The 16,463-nt window shown below is 40.6% G+C and overlaps 1 protein-coding gene across 2 annotated transcripts in view; it reads right to left on the bottom strand.

Annotated features, from left to right (window-relative positions):
* The window catches only part of wasf1 (WASP family member 1), a 53,318-nt gene that overhangs the window by 18,281 nt on the left and 18,574 nt on the right, over positions 1-16,463 (bottom strand). For both annotated transcript variants that reach the window (XM_041064155.1, XM_041064156.1), the window contains exons 2-4: positions 13,294-13,448; positions 12,042-12,176; positions 3,295-3,448 (exon numbers count right to left, since the gene is read on the bottom strand). In XM_041064155.1, coding sequence (XP_040920089.1) covers positions 3,295-3,448; positions 12,042-12,176; positions 13,294-13,426 — 422 coding nt within the window. In that variant the 5' untranslated portion in view covers positions 13,427-13,448. The remainder of the gene's footprint in view (positions 1-3,294; positions 3,449-12,041; positions 12,177-13,293; positions 13,449-16,463) is intronic.

Genomic DNA, 16,463 nt, shown 5'->3' with positions numbered 1-16,463 from the left:
ATTATCACATCGAAGGTCCCTCTTGACAAGGAAATAATCTTACACAAATGCCCACACATGCTGTTCAGAAATGTCATTTCATATCAACATGGGTATAAGCCCTGCTGATGGCTTTCTCCTCGTTCTCGGCAGCTTTCAGATGTTGTTCTCTGTGCATACAAATGTGTATTATTTACAATGGATCGATGCATGCAATTTATCTTCAATTACATTTAAATTCTTGCTCATTTCTTTATTCTTGTGAATAAAGCTGTACAGAAGCTGCCAGATATGTTTGACCAATCAGTGTTTAGCCCGAAAAACTCTGCCCTGTTAAGTCCTGAGCATCTGTATTTACTGCATTCAGGACTATTGTGATATGAAACAAATTTAGTTTCATGTTCCTCTACTCAAATTGCAGGTTAATTCCTATGTTTCTCAAATGGTTCTTGGTCCTATGGGAAAGTTCTTAAGGTGGAAACACTTTAAGTCAGGATTAGTGTACATGCTGAGTCTAAAAAAACACAACAGTTGATAAAGATTTCCAGAAAACTGGCAAAAGAAAACGCAAATTAATGGGTTTCCAGCAACTGTTAAGCCAATATTATCAGTTGAGAGCACTGAGATATACAGCTGGTGATGCTAATTCCCCCATTTAAATGACCTCTCTCCTTAAATTCTCCTTCTCTGCAAACTATTATAACTTTTAACTGCATCTCCTCTGAAGACAGTCAGTTATTCACAAGTCCGTCTCTGCTGAAGGTCATGTAAAAGGGCATTTCAGGTCTCCTTTCAAACTTAAAAATAATACAAAGGAATATTTGATGCATCCCACCAACCAACCATTCAGTGGTCAATATTTGACTCAGAACCTCAGCCTGAACTCATGTGTAACTGCCTTCACCCAGTGTCTGCCACGCTTTGGGAGGCAATCATTTGACGATGACACCAATAACCGAAAAGCTTCAAAAGCCGAGAGTGGAAAGTTTAATGATACGCAGCACAGTGAAGGGAAGAAAACAGAATTAAACAATGGGATAAGGCAAAGGTGGAGAGACAGCCATTGTAGTGTGTGTGTGTGTGTTTGTGTGTGTGTGTGTGTATACTCCACAGCATCTGAGCTGGTACACACAAAGCGTAAATGATTATGCATGGTGGTCGCTCTGTGTATATTTGAGGTGTGTGTTTGCTTGTGTGTATGATAGAGAGACAAAAAGAGAGAGAGGGAACACAGCAGCTGTGCTCAGGGTGGAAATAAGAGCCTGGGGAGGTGTCCCAGGGAGCACCCCAGTGTGTTGTGAGGAGAGGAGAGGAGAGGAGAGGAGAGGAGAGGAGAACAAAATTATGAGAGAGGGAAAAGGAAGAAAAAACTGAAGAAGAGAGAAGATACAGTTGAAAAGAGAGGAATGGGGAGAACGGAATGAGAATAGGGAGTAAAAGCAAAAGAAGGTGTGAGGATGTAGGGATGGGGGAGAAAGTGAATAGCAAAGCAACTGAAAAGATCAAAGTACAGTATTTTAAATTATGAATCATAAGAATGAAATCATCACCCATGATAACCCCAATCAGCCATTCAGTGCTGATGAACAAGTCAGCTCTGGGATCCGAACTGAAATGGAGAGGGGAACTAAAATGAATTCATTCCTTGAAGAAACACAAAATGAGCAGAATATGTCCCATTATGACCTTTTTCTTCATTCAGTGATGATTTGCTGTGCTTGTATATTCTTCTTCAACTGTCTTCATTAATTAGAGCTGAACAATTTAATCAATTAATGGACAGTCAGAAAATTAACTGCAACAATTTTGATGATTCTTTAATTGTTTCAAAATTGTCACAAATGTGCTGGTTCCACTTTCTGAAATGTGAAGATTCCCCACTTTTCCTTCTCTTAATTAAAGAGAAGGAAAGTGAATATCTTTGGGTTTTGTGTAATAAATTAATTTTTTTCACAAGGCATGACCTTGCGTTCACAGATTATGATTAATCAACAACTGATTAAGAAAAGGCTGCAAGGTTAACTGATAATAATTGTAAGTTAGAGTCCTGGTATTAATAGGATACCCCTATGTACACCTCTTTCTCTCTTGGAAGACACTAGAAGAGAAACAGTCTATAATAGGTACCTAATCCACTCTACTGGACCGTGTGCTCAGGGATACTCAGTTGTTATTGGAAGAGCGATGAGAGCAATTCCAGCCAGCCTGGGAACTGACCTTTAGGTGTACAATGTACATTTTTTATGTCTAATTCAACTAGCAGCTTTAAACCCCCTTGTCTAAATAAAAACTGATGTGTAGCCAGCACAAAGCAGGGCATTTAGAGTATGGTTGGGAAATAAATTCAGCGAGAAAAAAAAAACAAAAAAACAAAACACCCACACTAGCCTTTTGCTTGGTTGAGGCTATGTCAAGGCCCAGAGGTTAAAAACACGCCCACAACAGATTTAAATACCACAACCTACACCTGCACCTGTCTCCTCACAGTGTATGTATATGTGTCTAAACACACAGAAAATAAAGAGATTGTGTTTGGCCTGAAACCTTCCTCAACTGGCTTGGTCAGGGTGACAGTATTAGACAGAGAAGGGTCATGTAAGATGCTGGAGGAGGGAAAAAAATGAAGTGAGAGTATAAAAAAAAAAGAAGTGAGAAAGCATCGATGTGAGAAAGCAGAGAAATAAAAGCGGGGGGAGTGAGAGCTGGCCAGCAAAGCTTTTTATGGATTATTCATCTTCAGATGACTCCCTCTATCGCTCTGCTTGTCCCGGCTCAACCTCAAGAGACATGAGAGATGCCTGGTGTGAAAGAGGCACAAGCCTGCCTGTAATAATACACCAATATATCTGGGTGCTCTCAGAGATGCACAAACCACATAAAATTTTAGGCATTTGCCCATATACTCTAAACTCAACATCAAATCAAACTTCCTATTGATTTGATATTACATGTTTCCAAGCTCACAGTATCTTCTCAATTTTAAAGTGGCAGACAGAAATATAACACAGGTCAAGTAACAGCCTGAAGTCAAGGTCATATAGGTACTTTTGAGATAACACAGTGGGGAGCAAGCATTCTCTCTGTGTGCATATCAATAAAGTACTAATTATTAATTTTCACCCATTCTTCAGATTGTGAGTCTGAGTCAGTGACATGAGACATTCCTTTAAAGCAAAAGAACAATGGCACGCCATCATCATATTACAGTATAAACTTTTTTTTTTTTTAAACCCACTATACCTCTGAGCATCGTTCTGTGCAGCCTCAGATTCAAAGTTTTTTTCAGTATCTAAAAGTTAGTGACTGGATTCATACCTGTAGGGCGTGAGGATATTGAGGGGTGGTGGCTGCTCGCAGGTCTGGAAGGTCTCCTGCAGTGGGATGGGCAGCGACTTGCGGTCGAACAGCTGCTGGTCCTGAATAGTGGAACTCCTGAAAGCCTTCCTCATGGTAATGTCCTGAAGAGACACTGAGGGGAGGGATGGAAGGATGAAGAGGAAAGGGACGATAGAGGATATGATGAAAAGTTGTTGTTATTTTGTTTCCTGTGGAATATGTGACGTGCAGTGTGTATGCAAGTCACAATCAACATTACGGAGCACTAAACCTATTAGAAACCACTAATCGCCCTTTGGGCTAACACTGCATTATTATCCTAATTGGCCGATTTCAATTTACCCCAAAGCAAACCAACACATGACAGCTGGGCTAACCTAAGCTAAGCTAAGCTATGCGAGACTAAGGCCTTTTTGTCATAGGCTGTGGGACTAATTGCCCTTCTTTCATACAGGAACAGCTGACATTTTCGGAGGGCAGAAGAATAACAGAAGAAAATCAATGCTGAGCAGCTGAAGCTTTCAGAAAAACAGGTTGGAGAAACTGCTGAGGGGAAGAGGAAAAACGACCAGACTAATGCTAACCCTCAATCTGGTCGGGCCAAGTTAAAAACGGCAAGTCTTGGAAAGAAATCCAGAGCGTTGCAACCAGATCTGAATTATACATGAGGGAGTGACAAATGGATACACTTTACTGCTGCCCAGGGGAAGACTGAAAAAAGTCATGTGGCACACAGAAAAAGTATTGTTGTAGTACTCTGTATTAGCTTTTCTACCACACACAAATACAATACGACACCACAGAATCCAATACTAACCTCTAACCTACAGCAGTGTAGATCTCGTTTGAAACCAAGCAAAGAAAACAACATTTGCCTTAATGAAATAAGACAAAAAAGCTATTTTACTGTATAAAAGGCCCAGAAAGGACCAGCTACCAGCAATGTGATCCTCTACATTTCAGCAGTACAGCTGGATAATGACTTCCACAGACTCTCACTACAGTAGGGGCCAGCCACCTGAGGCACAGAAGTATCATTATTAACAAACACTATCAGAGAGGCATGGTTTGGTAACTAACACTTTGGGAGAGAGAAAGAAGGCCAGAGAATGCAAGAGGGAGATAATAAAACTGCATGGACACAACAGAAGACGGGTAATGGAAACAGGGGACAAACAGACAGAGAGAAGAGGCTCTAACAATAAAACAAAGAGTAGGAGCTGACATGAAAGAAACATTCAGAAGAAATACAGATGAGGAAATTGCAAGAAAAGGAAGGGCATTTGAAGAGCAGAGGGAGAGAAAAAAACTAACAGAAACATGCAAATAGAGGACAGGGTGGTGCAGAGAGACAGCTAAACGGCACAAAAGCATGCAGTATTACTTCTATGAGAAAAACAGACAGACATGAGTGAGGCATCCCATGAGAGAAATGCAGTAACCTGAGCAGAGCCAGAGGGCGGATTTGGCTTCACAGACAACACAAGGGGGAAACTCAAGCAGCCACTGAGACAGAAAACACACAGGCAAACACATATGTGTATATAGAATATAGAATAGCAGAGATAGCCACAATATGGGATGGTTTCTCCATTTTGTTGTGTTCTCCTGCCTCCACAATTCATAGTGTTTTTGAATATTAATGCTACATTTGACTGTGACTCTAAGAACAACTGAGCTGAGGGTCACAATGATTGGCAGCCTCATCCCACAGCTGTGATACTGGTAGTTCAAAGCAGCTTTATCAAAATTAACGCAACTATGGTTAAAAAAAAAAAATTATTGTCTAACTTCTTGTGTTTCTTGCCTCATCTTGTTTTTCAGCAATGCTGCACCATTCCCAGATCTCCGCAGTTATCTTGTGAGTATATCCTTCTATTACCAATAGAAATGATGGCCCAGACTATAAAAATAAGACCCAAGTTGTCATAAACTGGAATTATCCTTTAAGAACTACCTTATGCTTATATCAGGGAGTGCAACAGAATAAACCTAAGTTCCTTGATCAGCGACATAAGAGGTGACTTATGATCAGAAGGGGAAAAATCAAAGCCATAGCCACAGTGGAACTTACACTGCCCACAGTGATCAGTGAGGAGAGAAATGTCAGGGATAAGTAGGAGTGCTGGTGAGATCTAAAAAAAAAGATTTTTTTTCCCAAGCAAGAGAAGGTAAGAGACAAAAAAGACATGGGAAAGGAGATATGATGGGTTTTTTTTAAAATTACTGTTAAGTGATCCTTTAGGGCTTTTTACTGTTTGCTTTGCCCTCTCTCTAAAGGAAGGTCAGAGTCCAGGTCAGGATAAGATACAGGGAAGTGCTCTCCTACTCACTCCGTGCACATTCACAGAACAGATGTGCATGTCAATTTGGTGATGCTGAGTACTGTATGTTGAACAGTGCCCCACTGTCTCAGTGCATTTAGGGAGAGCAGAGGACTGTCAGATGGTGTGACAAGTACGTGCAAAAGTGACAAACAAGAGAGAAGCAATGCAGAAGTGTGTGTCAGGATGTGTTTGATGCAGAGTGAGGCGACTACAAACCTCTGCCAAGCAACACTCAATGCTGAGAGAAGCACACTGCACTAATCAATGCGGGCAGAAACAGACGAGAGCACACATACACACACGCACATGTAGAGAGTGGATCGGTCAAACACACACAGATGGATATCTTAACATGATGTTCTACATCCTAATTACAAAATGTCATTTATTCAGCTGAACTACCAATTACACCCATTTAGTAAAGACATTTAGCTAATGAGAAAAATGTGAGTGTATGTGTTTGTGATAGAATGAATGAGTTAGTGAGAGGCTGTAAGTGTGTGTGTGTGTGTGTGTGTGTGTGTGTGTTTCTGTCAGGTTGAGCAGCACCAGGTGCAGCAGCAGCAGCCTCTGATCTCAGCCTGTGAAGCCCCTTATCAGTAAGCGAATGGTGGATAGTTTATCTCTCCCTCTCATATCTTTCTCTTAGACAGATAACATCTCACTAAAACACCCTCAACCGAAGAGAGGTGAAGAAGTTCTTGTCACTCACACACACACACACACTCCCAACTCCTACAGCTTCCCTCGAAGTTTCAGGAAATTAATGTTTTCGGTCTTCCCCCTTTTCATCCCCTTGCTCATAGAGATGCAGTCAAACGCACGGCCACTGAAGATAAGAAAAGGCATAGGCTGAGCTGTCTTTTAGCATGCAGGCACGGCTCTCTCTCCTGTTGTACTTCAATGCAAATGTTGCCCTATATTTCCCCTCCTGCACACTTCTTCCTGCAGCTCTGAATCACTCTTATTTCTCTCTGGATCAGTTTTTGCTCCTTCTCTTTCCAGACCTTTTGCTTATAAGCTTTCTTATTGTCCATCTTCAGTAAAAATACATAACATCTATGCCAACCATCTGTAATTAGTATTGGGACATTGTATTAGTATCCACCAATGTGTTATGAGTTTTTGTGTACTAAGAAGTGTGTAGATGCTTTTGAACTTTCCTAACCACAAATTATACTTTCCACATCCGCGTAATTGCTGGAGTCTGTGCGGCATTAATTTAGTCATTATCTCATATCCTCTTTGTTTGCCAAATAGTGATGCAGGCCAGAAAGACACATCTGATCGTGTGCATAAACAGGAGCAGGAGCAGGGGATATGGATAAAATCCTCTTTAGTGGTATCTGTAATTCTATATTGTGATGTCAATATACTGTACACTGTGACAAAGCAAATTTTGTATTACACTAGGTCAATTGAGAAATGGTTTATAAATAGATTTTAAGACAGAAATGCCTTTTTGGGTGTAATCCAACAAATGAAATACCTGAAAAGTCTAGTTATTTTATCACATTCACACAAAACTGGCATAAAAGCAAATATTGCCATAAAAAGATCCCGCCTGTGAATTCGCCCAGAGATATTAAAGAGGTAACTTCTGGGGTATATAGGGTTTCAGAAAATTTTACATGCTATGGCTTATAACTTTGATCAGATTGATCGAATTGTTAGATTCACCTGTCAGCTTATAGCTACATGCTGTATTCCTTCTTGAAGTCGTACACAGATTCACAGGAGATGTCATGTTAACATGAATGTTTTATCCTTGATTTAATAGCCTGACCAGAGAGAGAGAGGCTGCAAATTAGCTTCAGCTGGAAGATACTTATCTGTTTGTAACAATGGTTCCCTGTATGGGCCCTATTAAATAAACAAATAACTAAACATGTTTTCGTATGCATTTTTAACTGCTAGAGCATTTTACTACATTAATGGCACATTGCTCAGCTTTATACTACGCTACTGTGTCTATACTTGTTTTCAGTTTTTTTTAATTACATCTGTTTTTATAATATACACTACTGCACTGAGGGAATACAAATGTGTTCCCCTGTATACTGAGCATTGTATATGTAGAGAATGACAATAAATTCTACCCTGACAGAGCATTTTATTGAAATTAGCCTTCCCTCACCTAACCCTGTGTGTAAAAGGGGGAAGGTATGTAATTAGGCTACAGTAAGTACTGAAAAAAAGAAAGCTCATTGAAACACTGAATCTCATTTGAACATACATTTCTGCTGGGAATCTCTGGGATGTGTATACATCTGTAAACCTGATCATTTGAAATTCTAAATTCCTTTAAGCAATTGACTCATCATTCCATCCCAGTTTTTCCAGTCACAGAGGAAAACAGATACTGAATAACAAACAAAGCGCTTCACAGAGAAGAAGAAACTTTAGACATTTTTATACCTTTTGTAATTTTATAATATGTCTTTATACATACTGTATACATATGCATTTGTTTGTTAAGTGTTTTTAGCAGTTATGCAAGTGGAGCTTATTTGAAGAGACCTTGATACAGAGAGACAGGGAGACAGAAAGACAGAGCAATGAAGAGGGAGATGAGGCAAAGCATGTAACAAGTGCTAGAGAAAATAAGAGTCAAGCAGAGTTAACAAGCAATAAAAAGATAAAAGCTAAAGAACACAGAAACTTTTTGGCAATTGGCAATAGACGTATAAAAAGAAATCTCTTATGGAATAGAAAGACACCAGGGAGACCCAGAAGGACTAATAGAAAAAAGAAAGAGGCAGAGAGAGACTATGGAGTACATAAAGAAACAGTTAGACCCAGAGGGACTCGGGGTGGCTTTGCGGCCTTCCATAATGGCCCGCAGCCAGTATGGTGATATAACACTGCCATTAAATAGGGGATACAGGCCATTAGTTTGGCTGGCCAGAGTGATAGGGGAAAGAGAGCCTGACAGCACACAAATAGAATCCACACAAGATGAAGGGGGTACAGAGATCAATCAGAAAGATGAGAGAGGGCCGGGGAGGACAACAAAGACAGAGGAGGTGTGGGGGAGCAGTTAGTGGTCAGAAGAGGAGAGGAGGAAGAGGAGAAGGGGAGTGGAGGTCTAAAGGGCAAAGTAAGGAACGATACCCTTTAAAGGCCTAAGGGTCAGTAGGGTGCAGGCAAGGCGAGTGTGTGTATGAGATTGAACGTGCGTAAATTCATGTGATGAAGCGCATTTGACCTCAGTCACTGCTCCACCAATGACACTGCATACATCACTCTGGCTATCTCTCCATCTTATATCCCTCTGACCTTCAGCTAAACATCTGTCACGTCATCCACCATCTCGCAGTCTGTGCCCTTATGCTTTAGACATGCAAAACATAATTCACTTTAGTGTGTCTTTCTGCACCATGTTTGAATTCTGTAACTCTACTATTCATTCTCTATAGTGCTGGAAATCTCAGGGACGTTTGTTATGTTTGTCATGTCATGTCTTCGTCAAATAAATTCAATATTCGGTCCAATAAATTACAGTGTAACACAAACTAAAATTAAAATTGATGCCACAACCATGATTGTTTTAATAAATGTCAACAATTATATAAAAAGTAAGACTGTGATAATTACTTCAATATTCATCTTACGCATCCCCCATCGCTCTGAAAATGTTAATATCAGATATAAACCATAACATGGCTGTGGATCAGAAACAATTTCCGCAGCAATTTGCTTCCAAGATGTCATGTTTTGATCCACATTTTCCAGCAAGTTGGATAGAGTGTTATCTGTCTGCTGGTCCCCAAATTTTAATAGGTCATTAAAGGTTTTAGAGGGCTTCAAAGGAGCTTGTGAGAGGCTTTGAGGACAGTATCTGTAAAATTCTTATTGTGTCCTCGTCCTTTCCCCACTCCATCCTACCCGACCCCCATCCTCCCATCTTCATCCTTCTACAGGCCTGATTTATGGTCCCATCCTTCCCTGCACTCATTCCCCTCGCTTTCACTCCTCCTCTCATGCCGACCACAGATGCACTCATACAATTACAAGACAAGTCATATGCTTGTGCTAAAAGCATACATTTTGTACAGCTGTGTACAGTGGTGTGTGTTTGAGAGTGTGAGGGCAAAGGAAGGGTGTGGGTGGGGGTAACGGGGGCATTTACAGGAAACAAACCCTTAGGTTTGTAAACCTCTCCCACTGCTGTCCTTCTGTCCTGTCACATTCATCTGACTTTTTGTCTCTCTTTAGTAGGCAACACACACTAATAGACTATCTCACTTATATAGTCACTTGATTTCTCAAATCTTTAATGAATAATGGCCGAGAAAGGAAAGTGGAGTAGTGTGTGGGTTTTTCCATTTACAAGACAATTTCATTTGGTTATAAATGAGTGCGAGGAGGAGTGGAACTGAGTGGAAAATCTGTGTAACCTGCAAAGGAAGCCATTTTGACCTGGCCCAGAAAATTCTGCGGTACAATCCTTTTACACTCCACTGCTTTTGCTGCAGTGCCCTGTATTATGCACCCATCCCTCTTTCCTTCCATCTTTCTTACTCTCCTCCTCCACTCTGACTCCCCATCCAACACACACTTAAACTGCAACTGAGCTGATCCTTATCCACTGTCTCTCAAGCCAATACTTTAGGCTAAAGCGGGAAAGTCAGGCTTATTTATGAGGGGAGATAAAGCCGGGGACCACATGCACAGATGCAGACACACGCACTCCCACACACACACAGAATCACTCACAATCTCTGTCCAAACACAGAAACGTCACATGAATATGAACAAATAGCCTTTTGCCAAAACGATAAAAAGATTGGCTTTGTTGTTACTTGGGTATTTCCCATAGTTTATCCGTAGATGTGTATCTAATGAGATAAATGTTAATATCTCATCCTCTGCGGGGTAGGTTGTGAACTTTGTGTGCGTGGAAAAGAGAGTGTGTCACTGTGTATTTGCCCTTCAAGCTCTGCACGATAACATGGACTCCCTTACCAGCTGACAAACCCTGCACAACAGACTTCCACAATTAGATCACACACAATTATTCAATTAGAACGGCTATGGTATTTGGATGGGGTGAGTAGAAAGGGTGGAGAGAGGAGGGGGAAGTGGTGGAGAGAAGAGGAGGAAGAAGAAGTGGGAAATAGTAGAAGAATGACAGGTGGAGGAAGATGAGTGGTAACGTGAAAAAAAAAAAGGTGCAAACCAATTCAGAGGAGGAATGTAGAGGATATTTCATCACAGGCTGAGGTGAAAAAAATGGAGCACAGACCAAAAAGAAAGATTAGGATGAGCAATCTGTGAGTAATCTTGGCCTGCAAGTATCTGTTCTCGACTGTGTTTAAAACAAAATCCCATTATTCTGCAAAAACTACGCAACAATTCATTGCCTTGTAAAAAGGTACCACAGCCTATGCTTGCATACACATATGAGCCATAACCAGCAACTACAGTCCAGTGAGCATTTTACTGTCTCTGTGTCAGTGACAAGGAAGCAGTTAGAGTTGCATTGTGCAAAGCCGTAAACACATTGCTGGCCCACAGAAAATCGATACGGCGCCTTGGAGCATGGTATTACACTGCTGTGATTCTCCTTCTTTTTACTTCACACCCACTGCACTCTCCTCTAGCTACGCTATCCTGTCATCCTGCCTTCCCTCTCTCAGGATAACCTGACGTACCTGACAGTCCCGCCGATTATCGTATTGCTTTTACTTATTGCTCCCCACAGGTACAGCCTGCCCAAAGATCCAATTTCTCCTCATACAGAAAAGGCCTTTAGTGGGTAAATGAGCATCGAGGCAAAGTGAAACTCTGAATGTTTTTAATAGAAGCTGGAGTTTTCAGGGGTGAAAAAATGTCACCCATCTGTCTGCCTGTTCCTCTAATAACAGCCATTAACACTGGAGGAGGGGGGGGAGACAGGTGAGCTCCATCACACAGCTCAAACACACACACACAGAGTCACATTCACAAGTGCACATCCAATTTGGTAGAGTAACAGGCACACGGATGAAATTGGAGAGGTTAGGTGTGAGTGAGGGAAAAAGTTTACAAGAAAGAGGGAAAGAGTGAACTTAAGTGAGAATATGTGTGTGTGTGTGTGTGTGTGTGTGTGTGTGTGTGTCTTTGTATTGTTATGTGGACAAATTTAGTTTTTAAACCATTATTGTGTGGACACTGTAACGCTGTGAGGACATTTGTGTCAGTCCACACAACTTTTAAGTGTTCTTTGAGGGTTAGGACCGGGTTTTAGGGTTAGGGTTACAATTGGGTTTCTGTTAGTGTTAGGGTAAGGGTTAAGGTTAGGGATTTAGTTGTGATGGTTAATGTTAGGGTAAGGGGCTAAGGAATGCATTATATCACAGAGATAGTAAGACAAGAATGTGTGTGTGTGTGTGTGTGTGTGGTTACAATACTCACATTCCTCCTCTTTGGGGTCCAGCTGTGTGACGCTGATGGAGAGACGGTCCACGCGCTCTTGCAGGGAGTTGACCCGGAAAGAGAAGGAGTGGGCCTCGTTGAACAGCTCTCCAAACAGATCTTCTGCATATTTACCTGCGCACACATACAACAAAGCTGGTAAACTAAAATACTTTTTTAAAAAATATCTTGTATGCTTATGTAGAACTCAACCATAATAACTAATTGTTAAGTTTTTTCACAGTCATTAACAATTCTATGTGCAGCAATAGTGAGACAAATTTTGAAAATGTAAACTTAAATCCTTTGTTGGAAACAATAAGAGCAAACTAGAAGTGCTGCTCTTCTTCTGTGTCAAGCATCATAATTTAAAAAGTGTGCAATTACTGACATTGAGAGTTGGAGAAACACTCTGTCAGTAGTGACTGTAATTCTCTAGGGAAGCTATTGTTCCAGGCTGACTGCTCTGATGGAGATGTTTTATCAAAGACAGCTGTAAGATACCAGAGTTACAAGAAAAAGAAGGTTACAGATTAAACTAAAGAGGAAAACTATGACGTTTTGCTCTAATTTTCTGTAACAGTAAAACATTCCAGACAGGTTTTTTTTCATGTCCTGCAAAATGATTTCCATTATCAGCCACCACTTCCTCCGTGAACTAAATTAGGCTTTTTAGTCTCTATAAATGTGAGAGAAGTCATGTCATAATACATGAGTCATGGCCATATGGCGCACTGTGGTTTCTCAGCTTTCCCAGCAAAAAGCTGAACGATGACAACCAAATATCCTAGAAATTAAGTCATTAACAAAGGAAGCATATTTATATATTTGCTCTGTAAATAGCAAAAATTGTACATACTACACAAATGTTTTCCACTGGAGTGGATTTTAGAAAAACTGCAAATTTTACTGGCTTATTAAACAGTTCATTACTAAATAAAAATAAAATACAGTTTCCTCACAAGCTTTAATGTCCCTTTGGAGAAATATACAATCATGAACACTAATCCTGAGAACAGTTTTCTGAATATTCTAATGAACAGAGTCCTTCCTAGTACTTAATATTTCCAGGAAATAAGCAGAAAAAAATCAAAACTGGCAAGTAGGCATTAGCTGATTCACTTCCTGACAGCTGAATGGTCAGCTAATCAACTTATGGGGAGAAGTGGTGTCTATGTGCAGTATTTGTGCTGTGTGTGTCTATTTAAGTAGTGAGAGCATATGTGTGTATCTGTGTCCTTGTGCTACTGACTGAGGCTGCTGAGCTGGCGAATGACGTTGGCCAAGGAGATGTTTGTCACACACTCCAGCTCGTTCTTGATGTTTCTTGGCAGCACCGTGTGGCACAGGTGCCTGGGCTCGATGGTGCGCTTCACCAGCGGCATCCTTCTGCTGCAACACCGCTAACTACGGGAGTCAGATGGAGGGGGACAGGACAGAGGGGGGAAAGAGAGGGAGAAGGAACAGAAGACAAAACTTCCTTAGTGCACCAATACTTGTAACAGACCTTGTGATTTTGCTGCTTAATACAACACCAGACCCAGTAGATGAGATAGAGAAAGTGCTTGTTTAACTGTTTGGTTTGCTAATAACAAGAGAATTATCACAACAGAGGGAGGCTGAGAAAACTATTAGTATAGGGGAGAGAGAGATGACAGAGAATGATGTGGGTTGAAGGGCAAAAAGGGCATGCAGAGAGGGAATATAGTGTGAGGAGGATGGTTAAGCAGGGTCCTGGAGAAATATAAAATGCAACAGGGAAGAAATGTTTTGACATTGCTAACAGCCATGTTGCCTCATCTGTTTTACTGACTTAGCACTGTCTTTTCCATTTCATCATGCATAGCCTGGCTAACATACCTCAGCACTTTGTCTGCCCACTCAGCCATGCTAATGGCATTAAGGCTGCAGTGCCGGCTTCTTAGACCCAATTCTCCTCCATTCACACAAGCAGCAAAAACAGCAACGGGCCGCAAAAACCGCAGAAGACGACACCGTAATACCTCAAAAAGTCACAATAAACTGTTAACCAGTTAAAGAGCATACAACTAGTCTATCTGCTCTGTGAGGCTGTGAATGTCAGAGTGCTAACCTGCTCACAATGGCGATGCTAACATGATGGTGTATAGCAAGTATAATGTTTACCCTGTTCACCATCTCGAAGTTAAGAGAATACCAAAGTGAATAGAATAAATGGTGGACAAGATGGACATAAATATCTGTGCTAGATTTCATGTCAGTCCATTCAATAGCTGTTATGTCACTCACAACCCTTAAATGTCACATATGTGCCAGTAATAACTTATATGAGAATATGTGAAAAGCATGAAAGCAATGTATTGTTACAGAGATGTTACAGTGATCAAACGAAAGACAATTGATAAATCAGGAGGGTAAAACACCATCTACCTCTCCCACCACGTCTCTCTGCTGTTAGCTTTGTTTTAATTAGAGGAAACGTGTGCAGTGATGTGGAGATCAGGTGCTCAGATGGACTGAGTGATTGAATGGGACTTGACAATGATTATGCCTAGTTAAAGCACTGATTAAACTTTAATTGACATCTGGTTCTTTTAATATCCAGCTGTATTCTTACCAGTGTTTCCGTCACTGTGGAATAAACATGATTATTGACCGTATCCATAAAAATGTAGGGCAAGTAAGGCTATTCTAGGAAGTGGCCCAGCTATGGATGGTTAGAGGGAGAGAGAGAGGAGTCCAGTAAAAGGCTTTGTTGAGGTGATTCATCTTGGAAGTGACTTAAATGGGGGCATCAATTGCCATAAAAGGAAAGAATGAGAACATGCACCTCTCTCTGAGCCGTAGTTAAAGTGGTTTGATTGAGGTGTGAGAGTGATGTTACTGTGACACAAACCTAAACAGAGCTCCAAATCCCCCTGCCCTCCTCTAAAATAACAAGACACTCTCTCTACTCGTTTGAGATTTTTTTATTTTCTCCCACAGCCTCTCCATCACCCACACACGTGCACACACTCTCTCTCTTTCTTCCTGATTGGGACCCTTTCTTGACCCAATGTGCACTGACATTTTCCACAGCCTCTGGTGGTCTTAGTAAAAGAAGTTTAACCCCTGAGATAACACCTTGCCAAGGTGGAGCTGTAAACGCTATTGTTACCGTGCTGACCTTTAACATACAAGGCCCAACACTGCTTAATGTAATATCTACTCTATGTTCAAGTAGGTCCTCTTTAATAAATGGTAAGCCAAGAAATAGTCTAGCGACAGTCCCATAAAATAAAAGCAATTTGTTGTGTTTGTCTTAAAGAACAACAAAACACAACAGTTAGTGAGCAGCATAGTTACCAACTTCTCTAATGCTCACTAACTGAGCATTAGCGGAGTTGGTAACTATAGCTCATAGGTGGATTTTAGTGCCTTAGACAGAGCCGTGCTAACCATTTTCCTATTTCCAGTCTTTGTGCTAAGTTTACCAGCTGCAACAAAGGAAATAAGTGTATTTCCCAAAATCAAACTTTTCCTTTAATGTACAAAACATAAACAATAAAAATTAATCAAATTTTAGCATTAATCTAATCTTCAAGTTAAGTTGCGTTTCTCCTTGCACAAGCTCTCAGAGTATAAACCAGTTCCCCTTTAAAACATCCCCTCCTTTGGGATAAACGTGGATTTAATATCAGAAATCAATATGACATTTATTTACCTTTATTCACCTCATCCGTTTGCTTTATGAGAACAGCAAATGTTCCTATATTTTATACATTCAGCATATCTCTGGGGTACAGGTGTACAGAGAAAATTAGAGAAAGATAAATAGGGAGGCAAACAAAAATTAAATCAGTCAATCATAACTGTTTATTTCTCTGCCATGCATGTACGCTAGCTTATTTAACGCAAATGCACAGATACACACACACACACACACACAAATGCACACACACGGATGATGACAAATGTATCTGCCAGGCAAGCTCACACTGTTTTTGTACCCCTCCACCCTGTGCTCATCCCTCCCTCTTCAAGGCTTCTCTCTTCCTTCATCTCCTCATAAAAGAATGTTTTGTCCTTTTAACAACTTTCCTCCTACCTAGTGGGTCATATGAGTTATTTCTGGGGATGACGGTGAACAGATTTGTCCTAACGGGGAAATAAAAACAAATGTTGGAAAATTAAGCTTTTAGGGGGCAGTAGGAGAAAAAAAAAAAGATGACACAGGCAGAGAAGCAACCATTTTAGGCAGTGTTGGGAGACAAAGACTACACATCTAAAAGAATAATACCTTTATTTATACTTTTAGAAAACAAATATTTCATGGACGTCAGAGAAACACGGGGCAAAATGATGTATTCAATAACAAACCAGCAGTAGATGAAAGAGAACCGTTATTAACTCAAACCCTCAAAGCCCCAGAACATAAAAGCACATAGATTTCTATGTTAAGTG

Source organism: Toxotes jaculatrix, chromosome 19, assembly GCF_017976425.1.
Source record: "Toxotes jaculatrix isolate fToxJac2 chromosome 19, fToxJac2.pri, whole genome shotgun sequence".
Taxonomy (NCBI): Eukaryota; Metazoa; Chordata; class Actinopteri; family Toxotidae; genus Toxotes; species Toxotes jaculatrix.
This window is presented reverse-complemented; position numbering and strand designations above follow the sequence as displayed.